The sequence below is a fragment of the Pan paniscus genome, chromosome 17 (genome assembly GCF_029289425.2).
Source record: "Pan paniscus chromosome 17, NHGRI_mPanPan1-v2.0_pri, whole genome shotgun sequence".
NCBI classification, from domain to species: domain Eukaryota; kingdom Metazoa; phylum Chordata; class Mammalia; order Primates; family Hominidae; genus Pan; species Pan paniscus.
Window position 1 is genome coordinate 41,442,744 of NC_073266.2, and position 26,431 is coordinate 41,469,174.

The 26,431-nt window shown below is 43.9% G+C and overlaps 1 protein-coding gene and 1 long non-coding RNA gene across 4 annotated transcripts in view; one reads left to right on the forward strand and one right to left on the reverse strand.

Annotated features, from left to right (window-relative positions):
- Positions 1–582: 582 nt before the first annotated feature.
- LOC117976843 (uncharacterized) lies at positions 583–5,404 on the reverse strand. Its single transcript, XR_004667622.3, has 3 exons — positions 5,189–5,404; positions 2,821–2,945; positions 583–908 (listed from the first exon to the last, which is right to left on the reverse strand). It is a non-coding gene; the product is annotated as an uncharacterized LOC117976843 (long non-coding RNA).
- TTC39C (tetratricopeptide repeat domain 39C) overlaps positions 3,968–26,431 on the forward strand; it is a 121,525-nt gene continuing 99,061 nt past the window's right edge. Inside the window, exons 1-3 of one of the 3 annotated variants that reach the window (XR_008621856.2) lie at positions 3,968–4,923; positions 9,741–9,984; positions 12,394–13,751. Coding sequence is in view for 2 of the 3 variants with exons in the window: in XM_034943963.4 (XP_034799854.3) it covers positions 4,757–4,923; positions 9,741–9,804 (231 nt within the window). In the remaining variant the exon portion in view is untranslated. Of the gene's footprint in view, positions 4,924–9,740; positions 10,170–12,393; positions 13,752–26,431 lie in introns of those variants that run through there. The other 2 variants (XM_034943963.4, XM_008955746.4) reach the window with 2 other exon arrangements.

The following is a 26,431-nucleotide window of genomic DNA, read 5'->3' on the forward strand; positions in this document are numbered from 1 at the left end:
CCATCAGAATAGATTCAGAGCAACTGGCGCTGTCATGCGTCAGAGAGGATTTATGGACAGAAGAAAGTAAGTGACATAAAGAAAACAGAAGTGAGATACAGAAACAGTCAGGTTGTTTACAGCTCGGGGTCTGCCTTATTTGGCTACGGTTTGAACAGTTGGCTGCTGTGATTGGCTGAAACTCCGCTACTTGTTACAAGAGTTTGTTACAGTCTGTTTATGCATCCAGTTGGGCTACAGTTCACTATGTATGGAGAAATCTTTAGGCTAAAATATGTAAGAAGGCAGCTTTAGGCTAAACAATTTAATAGGTTTTACATAGCAACCCTTGACCTGATTTGCCTTCTAGTTAAAGGTAGTTAATTAAATCTTACTTCACTTTCAGTAGAAGAGCTGAATGGGTAAAGCTAGCACAACATAAAAATAGTGATATTAATTTCCCTACTCTCCTCCTTCTTAGAATTCCAAACATTTTGAGAACCTGTATTTATTTTGACGGATAATATGGATTTACAAAAAGATGCACAAAGGCATGACTGTTAGCATCACTGAAAAATGTAATACAACCAAAGTACACACAGTAAGGTTTTCTTGTGGTACTTTATTCTTCGAATGCATTTAAAATATAATTCCAGGCCAGGCATGGGTGGCTCATGCCTGTAATCCCACACTCTAAGAGGCCGAGGTGGGCGGATCACCTGAGCTCAGGAGTTTGAGACCAGCTTGGACAACACAGCGAAACCCTATCTCTACAAAACATACGAAAATTAGCTGGGTGTGGTGACACGTGCCTGTAGTTCCAGCTACTCAGGAGGCTGAGGTGGGGGGATCACTTGAGCCTGGGAGGTGAATGCTGCATTGAGCCATGATCTCGCCCCTGCATTCCAGCCTGGGTAAAGAGTGAGACCCTGTCTCAAGAAAAAAACCGAATGTAATTCCAAAAATTCAAAACATGTTCAGGAAGACAAGGGTAGGGTATGTTTGTTGATTGTCGCTCTCACATCCATTCCCTACCTCTCTTTTCCTAACAGATCTGGGATTTCCCAGCCAGGTAGTTTGGGTGAAATTGATTCTACCCATCCAGGTCCTGGAGCAGACCCTGACTGGCATAATCCAATTAGAGTGATCTGCCCCTCCTAGTCACATTAATTGGTGCAAAGATGGGCACCTGACTACAGTCTTGCCAATTAAAGCCAGTGAGATTTAATTAGGGGATTTCAGTTAAGCTGTTAGAGAAGCAATGCCTTCCCGCTGGATGTAGCCAGCAAGCATGTAGCTCTGGGAGCTTCCAAAAACCTTTTGGGACCAGGAGAGGCGGCCCTGTCTGAGAATAGAGCCAATAAACACCAAAGTGGCAAAGCTAAGAGGTCAAGAGGAGAAACTGGGTCCTGGTTAGTGTTGAAGCCAGGGATACAGCCTCATTTTGTAAAACTTCTCTACACCAATCAATACGTTTGCTTTGCTGAGCCAGTTTGGGTCAGGTTTTTCTGTCATTTGCAACCACAACACCTTATTTTTTAAAATCTACCTTATAAAAGGTAACACACATGTCTAAAACTTCTTTTACTGATCATTTGAAATTAAAGTTTCATTTTCACAGTGAAATCAAATGAAGAACCACAAAATACTGGCAACACCCACTGCAGAAAGGAAGTGGGTTATTTCCACCACTCGCTGGCTTTTCTTTTCTCTTTTTTTCTCCCTTTTTTCCACTCTCTCTGTCTCTCAACTTCCAAAGGAAACACTCGGATAAATCCTATTTGGCTGAAGTCAAGTGCACTGAAGACTGCATTAGTTTTGCAGGAAGGTGCTGAGAATCTCACAGTGTCAAGTATATGGTGTCCTGGAGTGTTAGGAATCTAGATTTTCCTTCCTTTTGTAGGTGATTTGCACCATGACTTCTTAGATACCACTATCTGCCTTTATAACCTGCCATTTTTATCGAGTGGAGAAAACACAGCCTTAACTCTCCCTTGCAATGTGAATCCGGGGCAGGTGTCAATGCCAACTACAGCTGCCACAAGTATTACTAGTCCACGTGTTCTCTTCCTTCAGGATTTGGAGGCCCATTTTGAATCTTTTTGTATCCCTCACCACGGGCAAATATTTTTAAATGTCCCTTCATGATGATGATGCTAATGTAACTGTTTTGGTACCTGATTAAATCCAAGTTTGCACATATCTGGTGTGTATTACATGGTAGTTATCCCTCTATCCACGCCACCCCTCCCCTGCCTATTGTGGGGCGCTGGGCGGTTGCATTGGACCTTGCCTTAATTGTTCAACAATTAAATTTCCCTGTCTGCACAACGGACTGTGTGAGGTTCTTGAGACAGAACTAGCCCCACAAAGAATGCTCTGACTTTGCTCACCCCTCCCCACATCCTCAGCTGCAGGGCCTCAAGTATAACTCATAAACATAGTGTCATCAATTCCTTGAAATTCTTGTTTTTTCTTCCCAGTAATAGGGACATACAGGACTGTGCTTGGCTGTCTTTCTCAGTTGGGGGACTGCAGGCTATCTCCTATGTCTGATATTTTGCTCTTGGCTTCTCTCCCTTATTGACTAGACTGCTTCAGGGATCTGGCAAATGGTTCCACAGATCCAAAGTTCCAGCAGCCTGTAAGTGCATGTTGTCAGGGTGACCTCGGGCAGTGTGTGGCCAGGGGAGCCCTCCATGCCAATGGCCTCATGTGGGCCTCAATGAGCAGTACAGTCCCTAAGACCTGCGTTTGAGGGCCCTGCCCATCAAAACACACACACACACACACACACACACACACACACAAGCATAAATTTATTAAAAAACATACAAGCACCTCTGTAACTTGGGATCTGGCATTCAGTGCTGCCTCAGTGGGGTGCATAACCCTCAACATCCATTCTCATGATTGATGCCATGCAGGCTCCAGGGAACGCTTCTTCTCATCTTTAGCTCAATGCCCTAAAAACAAAAGGTTACAGCCTCTCAGTGCCATGAAGGATGGTGACACTGCTGGTGTTTGAGACTAACATTATGTTAAATCCAAGAAAACCTAGATTTTCTTTTAAAGGTCAGCTTGTCAAATCCTTCTTCTCAGACAGCATGAATGCAGTGACTCCTGCATTACAACGTACTGTTTCCCAAGGATGTGAATCGTCTATTTTCTTGCTTCTGTCAGTGTTCCAGTTTGTGGTTCCAGATGTACTCAAGAATTAGCATGGTTTTGCAACAGTTACACATGACACTTAAGGAGTGGCAGTAATTCTTATTACTCTAAAATTTCTATTTATAAAAGTTGAAAATCCTGTATGGATTTAGATATTCTTATAAGGGATGGTACAATTTACAAAATAAGTAAAAGCAACTTACATGACAAAATTATTTTGCATTTTTCTGTAATAACTTATTATATTGGTCCCATGATAACGGATGACATAATGTTTAAAATTCAGGAGTTATTTCTAAACCTGAGGATTGCTTTCATTTAAAAAAAAATTCTGTTATAAGTGTTTCAGCAAAGTTTCTCCAAGTTGAAATTAATAAACTACACTCTAAAAACGACAGCGACTCAAGGAAGGTTGTCCAATTTGGCATTAGAGCATAATCTTGATTGCAACACTACATTAAGGGATTTTGCTAAATTAGAGAAAAATTTGTGGAAAAAACATAAAGATGATTTATGAATTGCTTGTCTCTAGAATATTAGGCATCCAGATATCACCAGCGCATCATCAGAACAGTGAGACTTCTGTGATAATGGTTAAATTCAGTCACTTTTGATGTTTTGCTGACATTTGGTCATATGAACGCCAAAGCTTTGCAAGAATAATTGGCAGTGTGAGAATAGAACACACTTTGGCAGCTGAATTTATAACTTTTAAATATTTGGGCATATGGCATATAGGCCTCCATTTCTCCTCCTGCCCCATTGCGCAAATGTTGGTGGCGGGCTGGAGTGGGTGGTACCGAGGGATCCGAGGGGCTCTGCCTTGCAGTCCCGCAGCGCGGGGCTCCGGGGAGCTGCCCGGCAGGTGCCAGAGACCCCGCCCCCGCCGCCCACCTCCTCGGGAATTGGCTGCCCTGGTCCTAGGGGGCGGCCCCAGGGTCGGGATGAAGTCTGGGGTCGCGGGCGCGGGCTGCGTGGGGTTTCAGTTACTCGTGGACAAAGCGCCGCGCGCTCGCATAGAGGCCCGGGCGGAGTTCCCCGTCCCCTTCCCTTTCCTTCCACATCCGCACGCTCGTTCTCCCTCCGCGCCTTGCCCTCCTCCCGACTCCTGGGTCCGGCCCCTTCGGGGGAGGGTGGGGCGCTCGGGTCTCCGGGTCTCGCGTGCGTGTGTCCGAGCAGTCCTGGGCGGTGGGCGAGGGCGCGGCTTGGGGACCCGGGAGGGGCCGGGACGCGGGGGCTGCAGGAAGTGGAGGCGGCCGCCGCTCGGGGACCGGCTTGGCGGGGTGAGAGACACCCGGAAACGGATTCCGCTTCGGGGCCCGCGCGAGTTGGGTGCTTCGGAGGGCGCGAGAGGAGCGGGCGGGTGCTGCTGAGTAATCCCCGCGGCGGCGGCCGGACGCCCACCTCCCACGCCGCGCCGCAGCCGGGCCGCGGCTCCTCCCTCCGCGGTCCTTCCCTCCTCTTCCCTCCCGTCTTCTCCCCTCCCCTCCCCTCCCCTCCCGGCTCCGCTTGGCTCCGGGCAGGTAGAGCCGGGCTCCGGGCGCGCGCGGGGCCGCAGCAGCTGCTCCCGATCTCGCCTCGGCCCAGCGCAGGGCCTCGCACGCCCATGGCCGGCTCGGAGCAGCAGCGGCCGCGGCGGCGGGACGACGGAGACTCGGACGCGGCAGCGGCGGCGGCGGCGCCCCTGCAGGACGCGGAGCTGGCCCTGGCCGGCATCAACATGCTGCTCAACAACGGCTTCAGGGAGTCGGACCAGCTTTTCAAACAATACAGGTGACCCACGCGTCCCCGCTTCCCCAACCCTGCCGCGCGCACCTCGTGTCCGGCTCACGCGCCTCGACCTGCGGCCCCCGGGAGCCCCCTCCCCCTCCTGTCGGTCACCGATTCCGGTCCCCAGGTCTCCTCCCTGGCAAGATCAGCCAGAGGGAATGCGCCTCTGCCACATCTCCTCGTCCACCCCCTTCCCCCGGCTCCGTTGTCCTTTCCCTCCCGGGACCCGCCGCGCGCCCGCCCCGCGCGCCCGCAGTCCCCCTCTCACTTTCTCCCAGCCTCGCCCTCCCAGAGATGTGCCCGGTGCCGGTCGGCTCCTCTCCGCAGGGCAGCTGGCTTTGGGACCGGATGAGATTTGAGGCAGCAGCGAGCCTGGGACCCGAGCTTGTCGTGACTCTGGCTCGCGTGCTGCCCCGGCAGCCTTTGTGACACGGAGCCCCCCAGCTGCCTGCCCGTCGCGCCTCGCATGGCTCTGCAACATTGTGCAATTCCAGACGCCTTTATTGTTTGAAAACAGATACGCACAATTGCTTTGCCGTGCAGGAATTTAAAAATTTCAGCTCAACTCTGCCCACTCATCTCTCTGCCTTGTCTCCTACAAACTCAGTCCTCAAAACGAGTTCCTGATGTCTTTCAAGCAGGCGTTATTTATTAAGAATTTTTCCAACGTAAATAAAGGAAGAAAATGGAGGGATTTTAAAAAAGTATGAGAATGGTAGGAAAACACGTGTGTTCAGTTAATTTTTTATTTGTCTTTTAAAAAATAAAGTGAAAGAACTGAAACCTGGTAGTTTTCCTGTGGGAGTGGAAGGAACCTTCATTTCGTTGGGGACCTGGAGTGTTTGTTTTCGGGTCAAGGAAGCAAGTTTGTGATTTGCCGTCTGATTGTTGACGAGCCTTAAGGATGTTGATTAGCAGCTTTCCCCAACACGTTTAAGGGCCACATGCTTCACACTATGGAGACCCTGTAGTTTGGTTGGAATGAGAGGACCAATGTACAACTGTGACCGGGAGACAGAGTCTGTAAGAATGAGAATGCCTAAAGTCTCAGACCTCAGAGAGTGGTGGTTTCTACCCAGCAGAGCTTCCGCCTTCTTAATGGCAAAGCAAGTATCTCACAACTGTGAACTTTTCACTAAAGCCCTTTTACTTTTAAATCGGTGAGTTTTTTCCCCCTTTGGTCTGAAAGTAAAAACAACTTCGCTTGACTTAGAACATTTCATTTTTAAAGCATACAGGTCTGGTTTCAAGATGGAGTTTCATCAAAGGCTGTTAATGGGGGATTTAAAAGGTTTACTTGTCACACAATTTCTCTTTTGTAGTTTTTAAGAAGCCCTCAGGAAAAAAGGTATGAATATTTCCTATACCGTGCTATGATTCCTTTTTTAGACTACCAGTTTGTGTCGTATGAGAGAAGGATGGAGATAGTTGTAGAGTCAAATTTACCCTTTTTAGTTGATGATTTAGGTACTTGCATATTTAAGTACTTCTTGCTTTGAAGTCTCCTGTGATATTTATTTTAATGGTCTTTTTTAACCCTTCTTTAGTAGGTGAAAATACTACCTTTACATTGAGAGCATGAAATTTTTGCATTATCTAAAAAATTTTATGCACTGTTAATAGAAGGCAGTATATGAGTGGTTGGAAAACTCTCTCACAGCAACAGCAGAGAGATGCCCCTTCAAAGATACTTCTCTGTGGGTGAGTGCGTTGGAGGTGTCCAGGGAATATTTACCTTGTATAGCTAGGTGCTGTCTGCTTGTATTTTGAAATGGGAACTGAAGATAAGGCAGGGAAAACTGTAGTACCTCTTTTCTGCCAAGCACAGTGCTAGACACATTCCCTTATATATTCTCACTGTTCTCATGACAACAAAAGAGTGAGGTGTATCTTATCACGACAGTTTTGTAACGAGGGACATGAGACTTAGTTTTTACTGTGGACCAGGACACAAACACTATAGTTCTAAATCAAGGACTCTTTTCATTTTACCATTCTGCTTCCCTCACTAAATTTATGATAATTTGTCATCTGCTCTGAGACCTTATTTTCCAGCAATGTTAAAAAGCCTTTTTTAGAGATGGTGGGAGGGAAAAAGACAGGTAGACAGAGATGGTATCATCCTATCAGCTTTCCTTGGCTCCATCTGATTTGTTTGTGGTGCGGACAATCATTGCGTTCTTCCCACCTCCCAAAAGGTGCTTCTGATGTATGTTTTGGAAAGCACGGTTGCATACAGGTGTGATCATGGACCAGAGTCCTGCAACCTGGGTTCCAGTCTTTTGCCATTTTGTGGCTGCTGACTTTGGTTTCTCAAAATTTGCTTCCTTATCTATAAAATAGGAGTAACAGTAAGAGTACCCACATTATCGTGTGGTGGTTAGAATGAAAAGAAATAATCCATGGCCCCGACTAAGTGTAAGCACTCAATAAACTCTAGCTAGCTTCTGTACGTGGTGCCTTCCCCGCTAGTATTGTGTTTTCTTCTTGACTGCATAGTTCGAGTACAAGACACAATGTCCTGTGTGCAGGTAGCTTTTCTATTTAAAGTTCATCTTACGTATTACATATGAAGGATTTAAGACTCTGTTATGCATTGGGAAACTTCCCTTTCTGTTCCAAAGTTAAATGGCCTGCTGAAGGCTCAGCAGTGACTTGATAAATGTTTGAGGAGCACCCCCCTGGCTCATTTTATCTACATAACAGGGATAGGCAAATTACCCTCTCTGTCTCCTTTTTTAATGAGTGTTTATCACAGGGGGACACCCTTCCTCTACTAGTAAACCTTCCAGAGTCTTATTGTTACAATTTCACAGTAGAAACATATTTTGTATCTAGTGTAACAATATTTTTTATTAAAGCAAGAAGGTCATTTTCTCATGCCACCTTACTAGAATGGTGAAAGTTTATCAACAGCTGCCTGATGAGAAATGGTTACTTTGTAGAAACAGATTATCCTGAAGGCCACTCTTGAATTTGTGGCAAGTCTGGATTGTATAATTCAGATATTATGCATATAGGAATTAGAAATATATGCACAGTTAGAAGCCTTCTTTTGGAATATAGGACAGCTCCCTGGTTGGGATTTGAAACTGTAGCTGCCTTTCTATTGGAAGTATAGTAATAATGTAGCAACAAACTGCCCTTTGGTGTTGCTGAGCCACCATTATGCACTTTGAGGTGTTTTCCCAAAGGTTAGGATAGATTTGTCCTGCTGGAGGGCGCTTCTGCTTTGAACCCAAGTCCATGTGTTTGTAAGTTCGTGATCTTGACCACCTGAAGTCAAGTTCCTGATCTTGGTCTTAGTGCCCAGTGCTCTAGTCTAGCAGCAGTCGCTCCCCCTCCACACACACACACTCATTCCCTTCCTCACTCGCTGTTTGCATATGTGACGTGCACTCAGACCTTTAGTTGCTCAGGCACATAAGACAGGCTGTGGGTTAGGTGCCAAAGACATGTGCTAGATATTTCGGTGCTGCAATGTAGGTGTAGGTAAAGCTGATGGTGATAGGGAGGCTGGGAGACATACGCATGGTCTCCTGGAGCCTGTGGAAGAGAAGAGAAGCAGCGTCTAACCCAGCCTGAAGGACAGTTTTGTGGAGGAAATGATGCCTGAGCATTATGATGGGGTAGAAGAGAATCAGTTGAATGAGGAGTTGGGAGGGGTGGGGCAAGGAGAAAAGGAGAATGTGAGAGGTGGTGAGGTTTAAACAGAAACCTAGGAGAGGAAACAGCGGAAAAACCCACGTGGAGACATGAAATGACATTGGGAAAAGAGTGGTCAGAACTGCAGGCTCACAAGTATTGCTAGGCCGTTGCACTGGATGGCTTGTTCTGCAGTTATTTTCTTCCTACCACTGGTCAGTCCGTGTTTCCCATGGTCGGTGCTTTCCTCAGGTTTACTTTGCTACTGGGTGTCTCGTCAACTCACTTTTCACCATGACCATTGTCCACAGCGTGGCTGTCACAGCCATAATTCCCTGTTGGCTCCTTGGGACTTCAGGATCCTAATGTCACCACCTTTTTTCTCTTTATGGCTTGACATATTACTTTTTAACAGAGGACTGGCAGTAATGAAGCACATGGAGGCCTGAGGAGCGTGAGACGTTTGGAGCTTCTGACCCAAATGAGCTTCGCAGTTCTTATTTCTGCTGCCCTGATGCTGAGCCTCCCTCCTCCCCTCTTGAGGTTACCAGCCCATCTCCCGCTTTAACTCTTGGCATTCTTTTTGATCCTAAGACTTCTGCAGTTTTTACCTCTGCCAGGGCTACTACCAGTTTCTGGCTGTAGATATTTTAAAGAGTCCTACTTACTCATGGTCAACTAAAATAGGAAACATGTATCGTTACTATGAATGTTTATTGGTACATAGTTGCTATGAATTGTGACACTTCCTTTTCCATTTTAAACTACAAAATGGCGAAAATGTATTAAAAAGCAAGAAAAATGTATGGTAAGTAATGTGAGTGTGCATAAAAGGAATGTATGGACCCTAAATTGTTTAACACAGTTTTTGGCGCATGTGACAAAGCCATATGAGAAAGCCATAGGATCTGTGGCCTCATTTTGTGAGCATGTTGATTGCAGAGCCAGTGTTATCATACAGATGGTTCCATATAATCCAGGAGTTGGTCAACTATGGCCCGTGGGCCAGTTCTAGCCTGACACCAGTTTTTGTAAATAAAGTTTTGAGACACAGCCATGCTCATTTGGTTATGTGTGGTCTGTGGTTGCTTGTGCACTACACCTGCAGAAATGAGTAGTGTCAGAGACCATATGGCATGCAAAGCCTAAAATATCTACTCTCTGGCCTTTTACAGAAAAAGTTTTTTGACTTCTGAGAAAACCTCAGCGCTTCCTGGAAAAACTCAAAGGCGCTTGTAAGAGATGTTGAGTCAGCAGGCCTCTGAGCCTCTTCTCTGGCTAAAACCATGTCAGATTCTTGGGAGGACTGGAAGGACTTGCAGGCTGTCCATGTTTTCTAGACAATTCATCTGCTCACAGACAAGAATGTGTCTCTGCCTTGCTCCTGGAGACGATAGGAGAGTCCACAGATGCAGAGATGTAAGAAAAGGAGAAGAAATGAAAAGCAGAAATGGTTTAAGGGAACTGGCGGGAAAGACAGGAAACTCATCTGTTGACTTTTTCCATCCTCTTCAACTCAGTGGTGTGTTGGAAAAAGGCATCTTTTTTCCCCCAACTATTACACTGTCTGAAAAGGTCCTAATTAAATATTCATTAAAGATTCATTTGGCTTGAGATTCCTTTTAAAATGCCACTGCCTGTAGAATAATAGGAGAGTTTGGAGGAAATTATCAGGAAAAAAATACCTGTGCTATAGCGTAAGTCTCTGTAAGTGTGTACAAGTGTACAAGAAACACTTGTACAAATACACAATGCGAAAGATGTGAGCCTTTAAAAGAATGTGTTCTTTAAGTCACATATGTAGTTATCCCTCAGTATTCATGGGGCGTTGGTTCCAGGACCCCCGGCGGATACCAAAATCTGTGGATGCTCAAATCCCTGATAGAAAATGGCGCAGTATTTGCGTATCACCTACACACATCCTCCCATATACCTGAAATCGTCTGGTAACTTATAATACCTAACATCATGTAAGTGCTATGTAGATAGTTGTTATACTGTGTTGGTTAGGGAATGGTGACAAGGGAAAAAGTCTGCATATCTAGTACTAATGCAACCTTTTTTTCCAAGTATGTTTGATCTGCGGCTGGTTGTGGAATTCGCGGATACTGAGGGCTGACTGTATTGTATTAACTGATTGAGTGAGATTACCTTTTTTCCCCTAATTTAGTTGAAAGAAGCTATATTGAGTGAAATAAAGTTTTGATGAGGATTTTTTTTTAAAAGGGAGAGAGAAGTAATATTGAAACATGGAAGCACTTTCTATTCTAGTTACACGAAACCACTTGTAGATCCCCAAACGTGGTATTTCAGGAGCCTAGACCTTTCACACAGCCTGTTTTGGTTCCTGAAATACCATTTTTGCACTGGTCTCCTTTGCCAGGGTAATCCTCCTATTTACCCAGCAGCAGCAGTGGGACTGGAAGAGGCTACGAAGGACTCAGGGAGAAGAGAGAGTATCAAAAAAGTACAGAAAAGTAGATGGCTGTGTGGCAAAGATGAATTGATCTACTTCAAAACTGCCTAGTGCTAGCTCTACCCTGTGAAAGGAGTCGGATGGGGTAGGGAAGAACTGGTCCCTGTCCTACACAGCACCTCTTTCAGCACGTCCTGTCCTCCCAACACCCTAAATTCACGAGGCTGCTGCTCATTCTGTAACGTGGGTCCGTTTGGGGGTTGAATAGCCTTTGTGGGCTAACCTGGGGAAAATGCATTCCAGTTTCTAAACAAGTGACTGCGAATACATGTTTTTGTATAAAATTATTCATGCATTTGCTGTGTAGGAAGAGAAAGTCATGCCTCCTTGAAGTGGATTTGATGATTGAGCTGGGGTTTTGCTTTTTTTCTTTCCTTCTTTTTTTTTTTTTTTCCGAGACACAGTCTTGCTCCATTGCCCAGGCTAGAGTGCAATGGCACGATCTTGGCTCACTGCAACCTCCACCTCCTGGGTTCAAGGGATTCTCCTGCCAAGCTGGGCCTTTTCTTATGTAAAGATGGTTGGTGGTTTGCACCACCCTTTTCCCTAGCTGAGGTTGCTTTCTCCATCTCTTCCTTCTTGCTCAATAATTTCAGAACACAAGAAATATGCCTACATATATCTAAGGTAGTTACTCCTGTCTTACAGGAAAACTCAGTTATTACAGAGAAAGCCCCTAGAGAGTCAGGAAGTTCATCTCTTTAAAAAGTCTGTGTTCACAGAATTTCTGCCTTGAACAGGACAAAGGTGAGAGGCAGGTCTTTCCTTCAAGGAGGCATTACTTCATACCTTTATTCAAATCTACCTCAAACGGAGTCACTTTAACACTTAGTCTTGTCCAAAGCTGTAACATCTGTGAACTCACTGGCTTAGGTGACTTTTTTTTCTTGTGTACATCAATGTAAACACATAATGATTTCAGGTATACGGGAGGATGTGTGTAGGTGATACGCAAATACTGCGCCATTTTCTATCAGGGATTTGAGCATCCACAGAATTTGGTATCCGCCGGGGGTCCTGGAACCAATCCCCCAGGAATACTGAGGGATGACTACATATGTGACTTGGAGAACACATTCTTTTAAAGGCTCACATCTTTCGCTTTGTGGGCTGGCATTGAGCCAGCCCACAGCCCCAGCCTTGCCTGAACTTTTCTCCTTGTTTAATTCCCCTGCCAGCTCTGTGAGGAGTGCCTTTATTATCTCCCTTAGACAGAGGGAGGAGGAAGAGCCCTGGGATGTGAAGTGGCCCAGCTCGGGTCTCGCAGCAGTAGTGGGGAGTGCTGGGGTTGGAACTGGGCTGCCTGGCTCCAGAGTCTGGGTGTGACCATGTGCTATCTACCTCTCTTACAGAACTTCTACAGTAAAAGGATTCACACGTGTCCTGTCAAAGCCATTTTGGGGCAAGTTCCTTCGCAATATGCAGATTGCACTCTGACACCCAGAAGCTATCCATCAAACCCCCAGAGAGATCTGTCTTCAGGGGAGATGTCACCCCAAGCTTTAGATGCTTTGTGGCTCCCAGTCTTGTGTAGGATAAAGCCCAGCCTCCTGGCCTGGCCTCCGATGTCCTGTGATGTGGCCCCGTCTGCTTCCTGTCCTGCTGCCCTTGTCCCTTCCATGCTAGTTGTGCTGGAATATTTTACATCATCCAGCCAGGTATATCTTGCATCATCCAGCCAGGTATATCTTGCTCTTCCAGACACAGCTCAGATTTTTAGAAAAAGGTTGTATGACTCCTCTGCACTCCTGCGGCATCCCATCCTTACCTTTATCCGGCACTTGTGTTGCATCAAAATTGTTTACACGTCTGCCTGTCTGCATGAGAGGGCTGAGATGCTAGAGTTGGGTAATACCTGGGCATCCTCTCCAGATGTTCCTGGCCTTCCTGAGGTTGCTGGAGTTATGTGGGGTCCAAGTTGTTAAAGGCATAGCAGCTCCCCTTTATTTGCAGTCAGCAAGTGCAGCCCAGGAGGCGGCTGCCCTGTAGGAGCTCTGAAAGCCTTGTTCCTCATCACTCCCTCCCATTCTGATGGCATGGGTGTGTCTCTTGACCCAATTTGAGGTGCTCCAGACAGGCCCTAATATTGATGTTCTGCTTCTCATAACCAGTTGCCAGAGCTCCTGCCTGGCCCCGTCACTGCCTTTGCCTTGGAACATCCAGGCTGCCCTGGGCTGAGTAAGGGCGATGGGAAGCAAAGCCGCTGCTGAGCCACATGCAGGTCTCAACAGTGCCATCACAAGGAAAGCTGGGCCCTAATGACACTCAGTCTCCTGCTTCCAAAGAGGTCACAGGTGTCAGCTGCACCTGGCCTGGGCGTTGTAACTCAGGATGGCTGCTCTGTGAGCTGTTCTCTACTCAGTGTTGTGTGCAGTGACAAGGAGGCCAGCCCAACTGGTGGGACTTGTGCTTCTCCCATCTGATCCCTTGCAGGGCTCTGGGGTACCCCTAGGGGGTGGTGCTATGATAATGCTCTGATGTGATTTGCCTGCCTGGCATGAGAAAGTAGAAATGTAACTGCCAGACTCCAAAAGCCAGATCCTGCGTTTCAGGAAGAACTGGTCTCTGGGAGAACCTGGTGGCTAGGAGGGGAAGCTTGCTAGAGCAGTGACTCTCGACTCTGTCACACCGACTGCCCCCTTTTGCTAACAAATATTTTGTAATTTCCCTTTTATGATCCTGAAATGAAATTGATAGATGAAATAACCTACTTATGCATACAATGTCTAAAAATCAATAGAATACCCAAATAAAATTATATATATATACATATATACACATATATATACACATATATATACATATATACACACATATATATACATATATACATATATACACACATATATACATATATACACACATATATATACATATATATACACACACATGTATATATATATATTTTTTTTTGTTGAGATGGAGTCTCACTTTGCCTCCTAGGCTGGAGTGCAATGGCCGATCTTGGCTCACTGCAACCTCCACCTCCCAGGTTCAAGCAATTCTCCTGCCTCAGCCTCCCGAGTAGCTGGGACTACAGGTGTGTACCACCACGCCCGGCTAATTTTTGTACTTTTAGTAGAGACGGGGTTTCGCTATATTGGTCAGGCTGGTCTTGAACTTCTGACCTCATGATCTGCCCACCTCAGCCTCCCAAAGTGCTGGGATTACAGGCATGAGCCACCGCGCCCGGCTTACATATATTTTTAAAGTGTAAATGCTCAGCATGCCTTTATCCAATGATAAAATGAAGTAGTTAGATGATTGCACCCTTGCGTAATGAAGAAATTTGGATTTAGGAGAAGGTGAGAAGGCGCTGCAGAGGAGGAGAGAAAAGAGCAGGTATACTTTAAAATGAAGGAAGTAACAGACCAAATTTACCCGTAAATGTTAAGGGAAGGAGGGAAATAACCCTAACCTACCAAGGCAAAATACTGGCTGTTGAAGTGGTTTTAATAAGAAGTGTGACATTTTTGCAGTGAACCAGGCCTTCTTTGTCAGGATGGTATTAATTTCCTGTGTTAAGACATAGGATGTGTGCTGACAGAGTGTCTCAGAAAACATATCTCCCATCGTTAAATCCCTCTGCACACCAACAACTTTAGAGACCATTGCCTTTAACAGGTGTCCAGGATTAGACAATGAATTGAAAAAATGTTTGTAGGATAGTTGAGTGGCAACCGACTCCTGAGGACAGTTTCAGAGTAGGGTTGAAAAACAAGATTCAAACCCAAAATAAATAGTTGTTTTTTGTTTGTTTGTTTTTGTTTGTTTGTTTTGACAGTCTCACTGTATCTCCCAGGCTGGAGTGCAGTGGCGTGATCTCAGCTCACTGCAACCTCCAACTCCTGGGTTCAAGCGATTCTCGTGCCTCAGCCTCCTAATTAACTGGGTCTACAGGTGCGTGCTGCCACACCCGGCTAATTTTTGTATTTTTGGTAGAGATGGGGTTCTGCCATGTTAGCTAGGCTGGTCTTGAACTCCTGGCCTCAACTGATCTGACCGTCTCGGCCTCTAAAAGTGCTGGGATTACAGTCATGAGCCACTGTGCCCGGCCTCCAAAATAAAATAATTTTGACATGTCATTTTCATGACAGAAGTTTCAGTATGCTACGTATCCTTAAGAATACTGGGTGGCAGAAATGAAATAAATGTACTAATGAAATGTATTTGTATCCAGGATTTCATGTACCTTCAATAATTTATTTGGCTTTAAATATATTAAAAGGAGCTTTCAGTGTCTGTATTAAATATTGGCAGGTGATATACAAATGCAAACTGGTTTAGCTGCGGTTTGTTGGCAACTCAGATGCCACAAGCAGTGTTGCTGTTGGTGACATGGTTTTCCATAATTGTAAACAAATCTTGATAAACTGTGTATTTAAGCAGTGTAAGGAATATTTTGTGTTTCTACATAAATGGAGGTAGATTCTAGAACTAAATAAACAGTTTTTCATCCGTGTGAACTTCCAGAAGATGTTCAAAAGTTTTGCGGGACATGAGACAGTGTGCTGGATGATCTCATACATTGCAGGATGCCTTGGGTCGTTGGTCCCATTCCACTACAGTTGTCATGTCACCCCAGAACGGCCCAACAGGTTTCCAAAATGTCTCCATTGAGAGGCACTGAGCTTGGGGTGGGAGGGTTTAGGACCAGATTTGGTCTCTGTGGCTGAATCCCCTAGCCTGCTTAGAACAGCACAATAGCAGGGTCTTTCTGCAGACAAAGTGGGGCTGTAGGAAGGGAAGAGGCTGCCCAGGGTGGCACAGCTGTGGCTGAAGGAGAGAGGCGGAGAAGGGAGTGTCTCTGTTGCATTGGTGACGGCAGGCAGCAGGACAGAGGCCAGGTGTAGGGTCCCTTGAGAGGTAAAGAGCCCCTAGTGTTGGGCTCCCTGGGTCCCACTGCCCCTAAACACCAGTCACACACACATTGCTTCTAGAGCCCAAACAGCTCCAGAAAAGTATGGCAGCTCAGGTTTCTCTGTCCCTTGCCATGTGGATGGAGAACTACTGAGGTTCTTCCCTTCTTCATACTCCACGTGGATCTAGCTTAAAGGAACTGTGTCTCTCCAGCCACTAGGTGACTTTATTTTCCTGTCCTGTTCCCACCCAACTCTTCCTAACTTTGAATCTCAAAGTATGAACTGGCCTATATGCTTCCCAGGAAGTGAGCAAGTTTTGTTTTTGTTTTTTGCTAAGTAGGTTGTGCAAGTTAAACGAACAAAAATTTAGTTAAATAGCAAAGGCTAAATCTCCATGAATCAGGGCACAGTTGCCTCAAAGTTCCATGGTCTTTAGAAGCATGGGATGCTTCTAAAATGTGAGGAAATAGGGTCAGATGCTTCATGGTTTTCTGTTGAGCTTGTACTTAGAAGTAATTGGGAAAGGAAAGCCACATAATGTAGTATGTTATAGGGCACCTTGATACACAGATAGGCAGAGCTTTCCCTGGTCTCAACCATGACATCAGTTGCATCCCATAATACATGTTAGCTCAGCCTGATTTACATGCTCAGGTGCACCATAACACTCCTTTTGGGTGGGGCTTTTCCAGGAAGATACGAGTCTGAGCGTGGTGTGCCTCACTCCCAGTGCCTACAGCTGGGTGTTATTTGCTGCTCTTTCCACTTTGGCCTTCTTAGCACACAGATTATTGTCTTTTGTTGCCTCCTTCCATCTGCAGCAGCCATTCTTTGTGTTGTACTTCATTAAGTTATCACTCCGTAAAATAAGCATCAAAGATAAACAGATTTGCAAATATTTATATCATTCTGTCTCTCTTGCAAATGAAACTCTTTGGTACTATTCTAACAGGACAGGACAAAAAGAGGGAAAATGACATTTTGAATCCAAATTCAAGTTGAATTTGCTAAATGACGGAGAAACAATTAAGAAATCGGCTGGGCACAGTGCCTCACACCTGTGATCCTAGCACTTCGGGAGGCCGAGGCAGGTGGGTCACTTGAGGTCAGGAGTTCGAGACCAGCCTGGCCAACATGGTGAAACCCCGTCTCTACTAAAAATACAAAAATTAGCCGAGCGTGGTGGTGGGTGCCTGTAATCCCAGCTACTCAGGAAGCTGAGGCAGGAGAATCGCTTGAACCCGGGAGGCAGAGATTGCAGTGAGCCGAGATCGCGCCACTGTGCGAGACTCCATCTCAAAAGAAAAAAAAAAGTAATCGGATTAAACTAAAATTCATGCTGCACGGCCTCTAGGATCGCTTCCAATAGAATGAGTCATTGGCAAGGCTTTGAGTGCTTCCCCTCTTCCCCAATTTCAAATGGTGAATTGCAAAATCTCAAGTTATGTGTTGGCAACTGATATCTGGAACAAGAAAGAACTTGATATCTTTCTGTCTTGCAAATTATGCTCACCCGCATCTTTATTTAGGCCTAAAATAAAGTAGCATGTTGGAATTCATCAGCTGCACACATCTCTGAGGTGACTTTTTTTTTTTTTTTTTTTTTTTGAGATAGGGCCTCGCTCTGTCAACCAGGCTGCAGTGCCGTGGCATGATCATAGCTCACTGTAGCCTTGATCTCTTGGGCTCAAACCATCCTCCCGCCTTAGCCTCCTGAGTAGCTGGGATTACAGGCCTGTGCCACCACACCCAGCTAATTTTTTATTTTTTTATTTTTTAGTAGAAATGAGGTCTTGCTGCGTTGGCCAGGCAACTCCTGAGCTCAAGCAATCCTCCTACCTCAGCCTCCCAAAGTGCTAGGATTACAGGGTGAGCCACTGCACCTGGCCTGATGTGACTCTTGACCTATCCAAGGCTGCATGGGGGCGGGCTGCTTTTCCAGGCCTACAGTTGTTGAAGGAATTGGGCTACTGACTTTTCTCCACATGATAGCCAGGTTTGCACAGAAAAGAGTTTTGTTTACATCTGGAATGCCATTTGCTTCAGCTGTCAACCACGTGGATCCAAATCTATTTTTGGTTATTTCTGTATTGATGATTGGTGAGACACTCATTACTTTGAGTTATCAAAATTACAAATGGAGCTAGAAATTACTCCTCTTGAAATAGCATGGGGGAAAAAAAAAAGGAGGTAGGAAAGGGCCATGGTATAGGGGAAATGGCTAAACTACTTACAAACTACTTAGAAGTTTAGCCAAAGTGTCAGGACCCGCTGTGGTGGAATCTCAGAGATTCTTGTTCTGGAGAAATTGCCAATGTGAAAATGTCAAGGAGAGAATGCTTGAGTGTTTTTCTGTAGCCCTTGTGTGACATTTTGGGTCTGGGCTGGGCTTATAAGAGAGAGTAGTTGAAGCTAACTTGAAATTGGGATCTTTTCTCCTAATGGAAGAATGTTGATTTGTAAAACAAAACAAAACTTCATCAAAGAGCTATTCTACTAAAGTCTAGAAATTTATACTTAAGGAAGCCTGTGAATAGTATGTAAACCCAAATGAAATTTTCTTGACCTATGCTCTACTAAAAACTGAAGAAAAACGTAGATGCCTTAGTGAAAGATGGACATTTTCTATGACATTCAGAGTTGTTTACTGAGAACTGGTTCACACAAAATGTTATTATGAAGAATGTTTCTAGCTTCCCTTTGAAATGACTTTTAACTGAAAAATAGAGAAGTCTGTAATATTTTTATTTTTATTTGTTTATTATTATTTTTTGAGATGGAGTCTTGCTCTGTCGCCCAGGCTGGAGTGCAGTGGTGTGATCTCGGCTCACTGCAACCTCTGCTTCCCGGGTTCAAGCAATTCTCCTGTTTCAGCCTCCTGAGTAGCTGGGACTACAGGCACATGCCACCACGCCTGGCTAATTTTTGTATTTTTAGTAGAGACGGGGTTTCACCATATTGATCAGGCTAGTCTCGAACTCCTGACCTCAGGTGATCCACCCATCTCAGCCTCCCAAAGTGCTGCGATTACAGGCATGGGCCACCGCGCCCCTACGTAATATTTTTAAATGATTGCCTAAAATTAATTAGTGTTTGAGTTGCTTGTATAAATAGATGTGTGTGTTGTTGTTGTTGTTGTTGTTGTTGTTGTTGTTTTTGTGAGACGGAGTCTTGCTCTGTTGCCCAGGCTGGAGTGCAGTGGTGCGATCTCAGCTCACTGCAACCTCTGCCTCCTGAGTTCAAGCGATTCTCTTGTCTCAGCCTCCTGAGTAGCTGGGATTATAGGCGTGTACCACCACGCGTGGCTAAATTTTGTATTTTTAGTAAAGACGGGGTTTTTCCGTGTTGGCCAGGTTGGTCTCGAACTCCTGACCTAGGTAATCCACCCACCTTGGCTTCTTAAAGTGCTGGGATTACAGGCGTGAGCCACCAACGTGGCCAGATGTGTGTGTTTAATCCTCAAAGCATTCCTGCAGTTTGTAGATTATGCCACATATAATAGAGGAATCATATTATAACTTAAAGCTCTTTGAGAAAATAATGAAAATATCTTTTAAATTTCAGTAGTTTGGGGGGAACAGGTAGTGTTTGGTTACATGGATAAGTTATTTAGTGGTGATTTCTGAGATTTTGGTGTACCTATCACCCAAGCAGTGTACACTGTACTTAATGTGTGGTCTTTTATCCTTCAGCCTCCCACCCTTCCCCCGCTGAGTCCCCAAAGTCTATTGTGTCATTGTTATGCCTTTGTGTCCTCATAGCTTAGCTCCCCCACATAAATGAGAACATACGATGTTTGGTTTTCCATTCCTGAGTTACTTCACTTAGAATAATGGTCTCCAGCTTTATCCAGGTTACTGTGAATGTGATTATTTCATTTCTTTTCATGGCTGAGTAGTAGTTCATGGTATATTTATACCACATTTTCTTTATCCATTCATTGATTGATGGAAATTTGGGCTGGTTTCATATTTTTGCAGTTGTGAATTGTGCTGCTATCAACATGCATGTACATGTGTCTTTTTCATATAATGACTTCTTTTCTTTTCCTCTGAGTACCCCCTAGTGAGATTGCTGCATCAAATGGTAGATCTACTTTTAGTTCTTTAAGGAATCGCCATACTGTTTATAATGAAAATATCTTGATTAATTTTGTTACTTTTTAAGTAGTTCTTGTTGAAGGATGGGTTAGAAAGTCTTTTTAGTTGAGAAATGTGGTTTGGATGTCCTCTTTGTGAATTGCTTATCAGTGCTGTCTCCATGTGCCATTAGCATAGAATAGAGATGAATTGCCTATTTATTTGTATGACGTAAGATAGAGAAGGAACTATTGCTGATGAGTTAGGAAGATATTTGATACACATTAATGATAGATTGAGAAAAACTGTTTAAAAATTGACTAATCTGAAGAATTATTTTCAGAACAGATCAGTAACTCTTAATGACTATTGAGACTTAGCAATAAATGAATATGAATTAAGCAAAACTAGAGAGGAATCTGAATACAGTTAGAAGTAGTACACTCTTGTAATCATACGAGTCTGTTGATCTTTGCTTAAATGCCTGCACAAACAGTGACAGTGAATGGGGGTCAAGTTGGTCATAGGTGCACGCTGTTCGTGTGTCACTGTTTCGTGTGTATTTCATCCTTAATCCTAATTCTCTCAACAGCCCCAAAGATAGGCCTTTTTTTTTTTTTTTTTTGAGATGGAATCTCGCTCTGTCACCAGGCTAAAGTGCAGTGGCATGATCTAGACACACTGCAACCTCCACCTCCCAGGTTCAAGCGATTCTCCAGCCTCACTCAGCCTCCTGAGTAGCTGGGATCATAGGCACCCACCACTACGCCCGGCTAATTTTTTAGCCGAGACAGTTTCGCCATGTTGGCCAGCCTGGTCTCGAACTCCTGACCTCAGGCGATCTGCCTGCCTCGGCCTCCCAAAGTGCTGGGATTACAGGCATGAGCCACTGCACCCGGCTTTTTGTTTTTGTTTTTGAGACAGGGTCTTACTCTGTTGCCCAGGTTGGAGTGCAGTGGCAGTGCGATCTCGGCTCCTTGCAGCCTCCAATTCCTGCATTTAAGTGATTCTCATGCCTCAGACTCCTGAGTAGCTGGGACTACAGGCATATGCCACCACAACTGGCTACCTTTTTTACTTTTTTTTATTTAAGTAGAGCTGGGGTTTCGCCATGTTGGCCAGGCTGGTCTCGAACTCCTGACTGCAAGTGATCCGGCTGCCTTGGCCTCCCAAAGTGCTGGGATTACAGGCGTGAGCCACTGCGCCTGTCCTCCAAGGATAAGTCTTTTACCATCACCTTGCACATAGAAAATTAAGGTTTACCAAACCCAAGTGAAAAAGATTGTGAGTGGAAGATATGCTCCCAGCCCTAGAGTGTATGCTGGTTCCTCCAAAAGAACCCTGTTTTTATGCTGAATAGTATTACGTGGACCTAGCAAGATTGCAGGTCAGTTTTCTAGCCCTGATCTTCTTCCGGGGCTCTCAGGCTCAGTGGACTGCACCACTTGAAACCTGGTTGTACACACTAGAAGGCTCTTGGCACCTCTCTCTTACCTTTATTGTCTGCCAATTTTGCCTCTCAAGTGTCTGTTGAATCCATCCACTTCTCTTCATCTTTACTACTACCGCCTAGTCCAGGCCACCCTCACCTCTCACTTGGACACTTGCACTGGCTCAGCTGGCTGCCTTATATCCTCCCTGCCCTACCTTTACCTCCACCAGAGTGATCTCTTCAACATTAATATCTTGATTGCATGCCTCGCCACTAAAATCTCTTTTGCAGCCTCTGTGGTGGGTTGAAAAATGGTCCTCCAAAAGATATCTACTTCCTAATCCCTAGAATCTCTCAGTGCTACCTTGTAAGGAAAAGAATAAAAGGTGCCTTGCAGATGTGATTAAGTTAAGGATCTTGAGATGGGGGATTATCCCGGATTATCTCGATGGGCCCTAAATGCAATCACATGTATCCTTATAAGAGGAAGGCAGAAAGAGATTTTACACACACACAGAAGGTGGCGAAATGGAAACATCAAGAGACAAGATTTGAAGACATTGGCCTTGAAGATTAGAGCCACAGCTGCCCTAAGCCCGAATGCAGCCAGTCACCAGAGGATGGAAGAGGCATGGCAGGGACTCACCCCTAGAGCCTCCCCAGGGAGTGTGGCCCTGCCGATACCTCGATTTCAGCCCAGTGACACTGATGTCACACTTCTGGTCTAAAGAACTGTAAGAGAATACATTTCTCTTGTTTAGAGCCACCAGGTTTATGGTAATTTATTACAACAGCCACAGAAAACTAATTCAGCCTCCCATTGCTTTTAGGGTTAGGACCAAAATCTGTGGCAGGATTTATCTGGCATAGCTTGGGCCTGCTTGGTTTGCCCCTTGACCGTCACTGCCTTATCTCATTTTTTTCATATGAAGATTGAGTATCCCTTATCCTAAATGCTTGGGACCGGAAATGTGTTGGATTTCAGATTTTTTCAGATTTTGGAATATTTGCTTATACATAATGAGATATTTTAGGAATGGGACCCAAGTCTAAACACAGAATTCATTTATGTTTCATATACATTTTATGCATAGAGCTTGAAGGTAATTTTGTACAATATTTTAAATAATTTTCTGCATGAAACAAAGTTTTGACTGCATTTTGACTGTGAACGTCACATGAGATCAGGTGTAGAATTTTTCACTTGTGGCAGCATGCCAGCCCTCAAAAAGTTTCAGATTTTGGAGCATTTTGGGTTTCAGATTTGTGGGTTAGGATGCCCAACCTGTATTTTAAAATGATTTTGTTGTATTATTTCTAGGTTGTGGCTGTACAAATCCCAGTTAGCTCATGCTATAAAATAGACTCATATTTCCCCCTTTTATACAGTGGTTTGTAGAAAAACAGAAAAGTAAAATAGCTTTAAATTGGCAATGGCTTTCGTTTTAACCAGCTTTAGAATCCATATTAACCTTCATTGAAAAGATCAATGCTGGCTGGGTGCAGTGGCTCACACTTGTATTCCCAGCACGTTGGAAGGTGAAGACGAGTGGATCACTTGAGACCAGGAGTTTGAGACCAGCCTGGCCAACATGGCGAGAGCCTATCTCTGCTAAAAATACAAAAATTCGCTGGGCCTGGTGGCACATGCTTATAATCCCAGCTACTCGAGAGGCTGAGACATGAGAATCACTTGAACCTGGGGGGCGGCGGTTGCAGTGAGCTGAGATCATGCCACTGTACTCTAGCCTGGGCAACAGTGTGAGACTCTGTCTCAATAAATAAATAAATAAATAAAATAAATAACCAGTGCTTTCTCCAATTATGCCATTTGGTAGCCTTGTCTTCCATTGCTGTGTTCTTTCCTTACTCTTTGACTTGTAGTTACCATGATCTTTCAGATTCTTGACTTTGCTTTGCTTCCTCCTGACACAGGGTTTTCATTGCACGTTGAATCTCTCCTCCAAGCTGACTCAATTTCTACTTATCCTTCAACCTCAACTCCACCTTCTCTTCCTGGAGAGGCTTTCTCTGGTCTTCCAGCCTCATTTGTTTGCTATGCTTTCTGTAAGAATCCTCTGGGTTCTTATCTTAGTTCGTAATCATGCACAGACAGCCCTGGCCTTACTTGGTTCTAATATGCACAGATTCCAGTTTCCAGAGTTAAGTAACAGCAGTTCCCCAATAACACAGTTCAATTTTCAGTTACTACTGTGTATGAGCTTTGAGTAATTGTAGCCACTAGCTTTTCAGGCCACAAATCATTATGTATATAACAGGTGCACATCATGCTCAGTAGCCAATCGTGTGACTTCTTTCAGAGTCTGTCTGTGACTGGTCATTGCACCTCTGTTGTTCAGTTCACAGACAGCAAAGAGTGTCCTTGTGTTGCTTCCTTCATTCCTAGTGATAGACCCACTGACATTTTACTCAAAGGGATAATTGAAAGAGGACTTTGGCCAACAAAGATGAAAGTGCAGCAAAGAAAAAAGTGGTAACACTGGAACTGAAATTGGAATGAAATCTAAATGGAAGGAATAGCTGACCTGGAATGTTGACACTGCCCCTATTTGAGGGACTGTGGATGTGCAGCCACAGGCAGTTAGTGAAGGGGAGTTTATTAAACATAAAGGAGGAAAGTTGTAAGAAAAAAGATGCAGATGTCCCAGAGGAGGTGACACTGGCCAAGAAAAACTTCCCATTCAAAGAACTCTTGGAAAGATCTCACAACATTGAAAGCACAAAGGCTAAACTGAAGCTAATCCAAACTTCATAAGGAGTGTCACAGTTCAAAGTATGACAGAGATGCGTACTTTACATCATACATTATCTTACAAGAAGAGGGCACGCCCTGCTCAAAATCCTCTTGATAAGTTTCTTACAAAAAAGGAAATCCCTTTAATGCTCAATGTTTTAAATAAGAGTTTATAAAATAAATGTTTTGCTAACTTTTTTATTTCCCTGATGTTTATAAATGGTAGAGTTTTTAAATGCTTTTAAATTATTTTTTCAATTGTAAAATATACATGAGATAATATTCACCATTTTATTCATTTTTAGATGTATGGTACAGTGGCATTAGTGGCATTAAGTACAGCCATCACCAGCATCCATCTCCAGAACTGTTTTGTCTTTCCAAATGGAAACTTTGTACCCATTAAACAATAATTTCCCATTTCTCCCTAGCCCCAGCAACTGCCCTTCTGCTTTCTGTCTCTATGAGTTTGTCTGTGATAGGTACCTCTTATAAGTGGAATCATACAGTATTTGTCTTTTTGTGATTGGCTTATTTCACTTAGCATAATGTTCATGAGGTTCATTTATGTTATAGCATATGTCAGAATTCTGTTTTTAAGGCTAAATAATATTCCATTGTTTGTATATGCCACATTTTGTTTATCCATTCATCCATTAATGGACACTTGGGTTGCTTCCACCTTTTGGCTATTGTGAACAATGCTTCTGTGAACATGGATGTCCAAATATCTGAGCTCCTGCTTTCAGTTTTTTCGGGTATATACCCAGAAGTGGAATTGCTGGATCATATGGTAATTCTAGTTTTAATTTTCTTTATTATTTTTTTTTTTTAAAGAGACAGAATCTGGTCTCTTGCCTAGGCTTACGTACAGTGGTGTGATCAGAGATCAGTGTAACCTTAAACTTGTTGGCTCAAGTGATCCTCCTGCCTCTCCCAAGTAACTAGGACTACATTCACGTGCCATCAAGTCCGGCTAATTTTAGTTTATGTAGAGCTGTGGTCTGGCTGTGTTGTCTGGGCTGGCCTCTAACTACTGGGCTCAAGGGATCCTCCCACCTTGGCCTTCCAAAACACTGCGATTACAAATGTGAGCCACTGTGCCCAGCCCTATTTTTAATTTTTTGAGGAACTACTATACTATTTTCCACAGTGATTTTACCATTTTGCATTCCCATCAGTGGTACACAAGGGTTCCAGTTTTTCCACATCCTTGCCAACAGTTTTCTTGATTTGTTCTGGATAATAGCCATCCTAATAGGGTGAGGTGGTATCTGATTTACATTTCCTCAGTGATTAGTGATATTGAGCATCTGTTCATGCGCTTGTTGGTCATTTGTATATATTCTTTGGAGAAATGTTTATTCAAGTCCTTTGCCCATTTTTTAATTGTGTTGTTTGGTTTTTGTGTTGTTGAGTTTTAAGAGTTCTTTATGTATTCTGGATATTAACTCCTTATCTAATGTATAATTTTCAGACATTTCCCCCCCATTCCATGGATTGCCTTTTCACTCTGTTGTTAGTGTCCTTTGATGCAGAAAAAATTTTAATTTTGATATAGATTGGTGTATCTATATTTTCTGTTTTTGTGTGTGCCTTTGGTATCACATCCAAGAAACCATTGCCAAATCCAATGTGATGAAGCTTTTTCTGTGTTTTCTAATAAGAGTTTTATAATTTCAACTCTAATGCTTAGATCTTTCATCCCTTGTGACTTAATATTTTGTATGCTATAAAGTAAGGGTCAACTTCATTCATTTGAATGTGGATATCCAGTTTTCCCAGCACTGTTTGTTGAAAAGATTGCCCTCCATGCATGAAGGTTTATTTCTAGGCTCTCTATTCTTTTGCATTGGTCTATATGTCAGGGTTTGTGCTGGTACAACACTGTTTTAATACTGTAGCTATGTAGTAAGTTTTGAAATCAGAAAGTGTGAGATCTTCCAATTTGTTCTTTTTCAAGATATTTTGGCTATTTGGGGTCCCTTGAGATTCCATATGAATTTTAACATGGAGTTTTCTATTTCTGCATAGAAGACGTTGGTATTTTGATAGGGATTACACTGAATCTAGAGGTAACTCAAGTAGTATTAGCTATTATTAAGTCTTCTAATCCATGAACATGGAACATCTTTCCATTTATTGATCTCATCTTTAATTTCTTTCAGCACTGCTTTATAGTTTTCAGTGTATAAGTCTTTCACCTCGCTGGTTAAGTTTATTCCTAAGTATTTTATTCTTTTTGGTGCTATTGTAAATGGA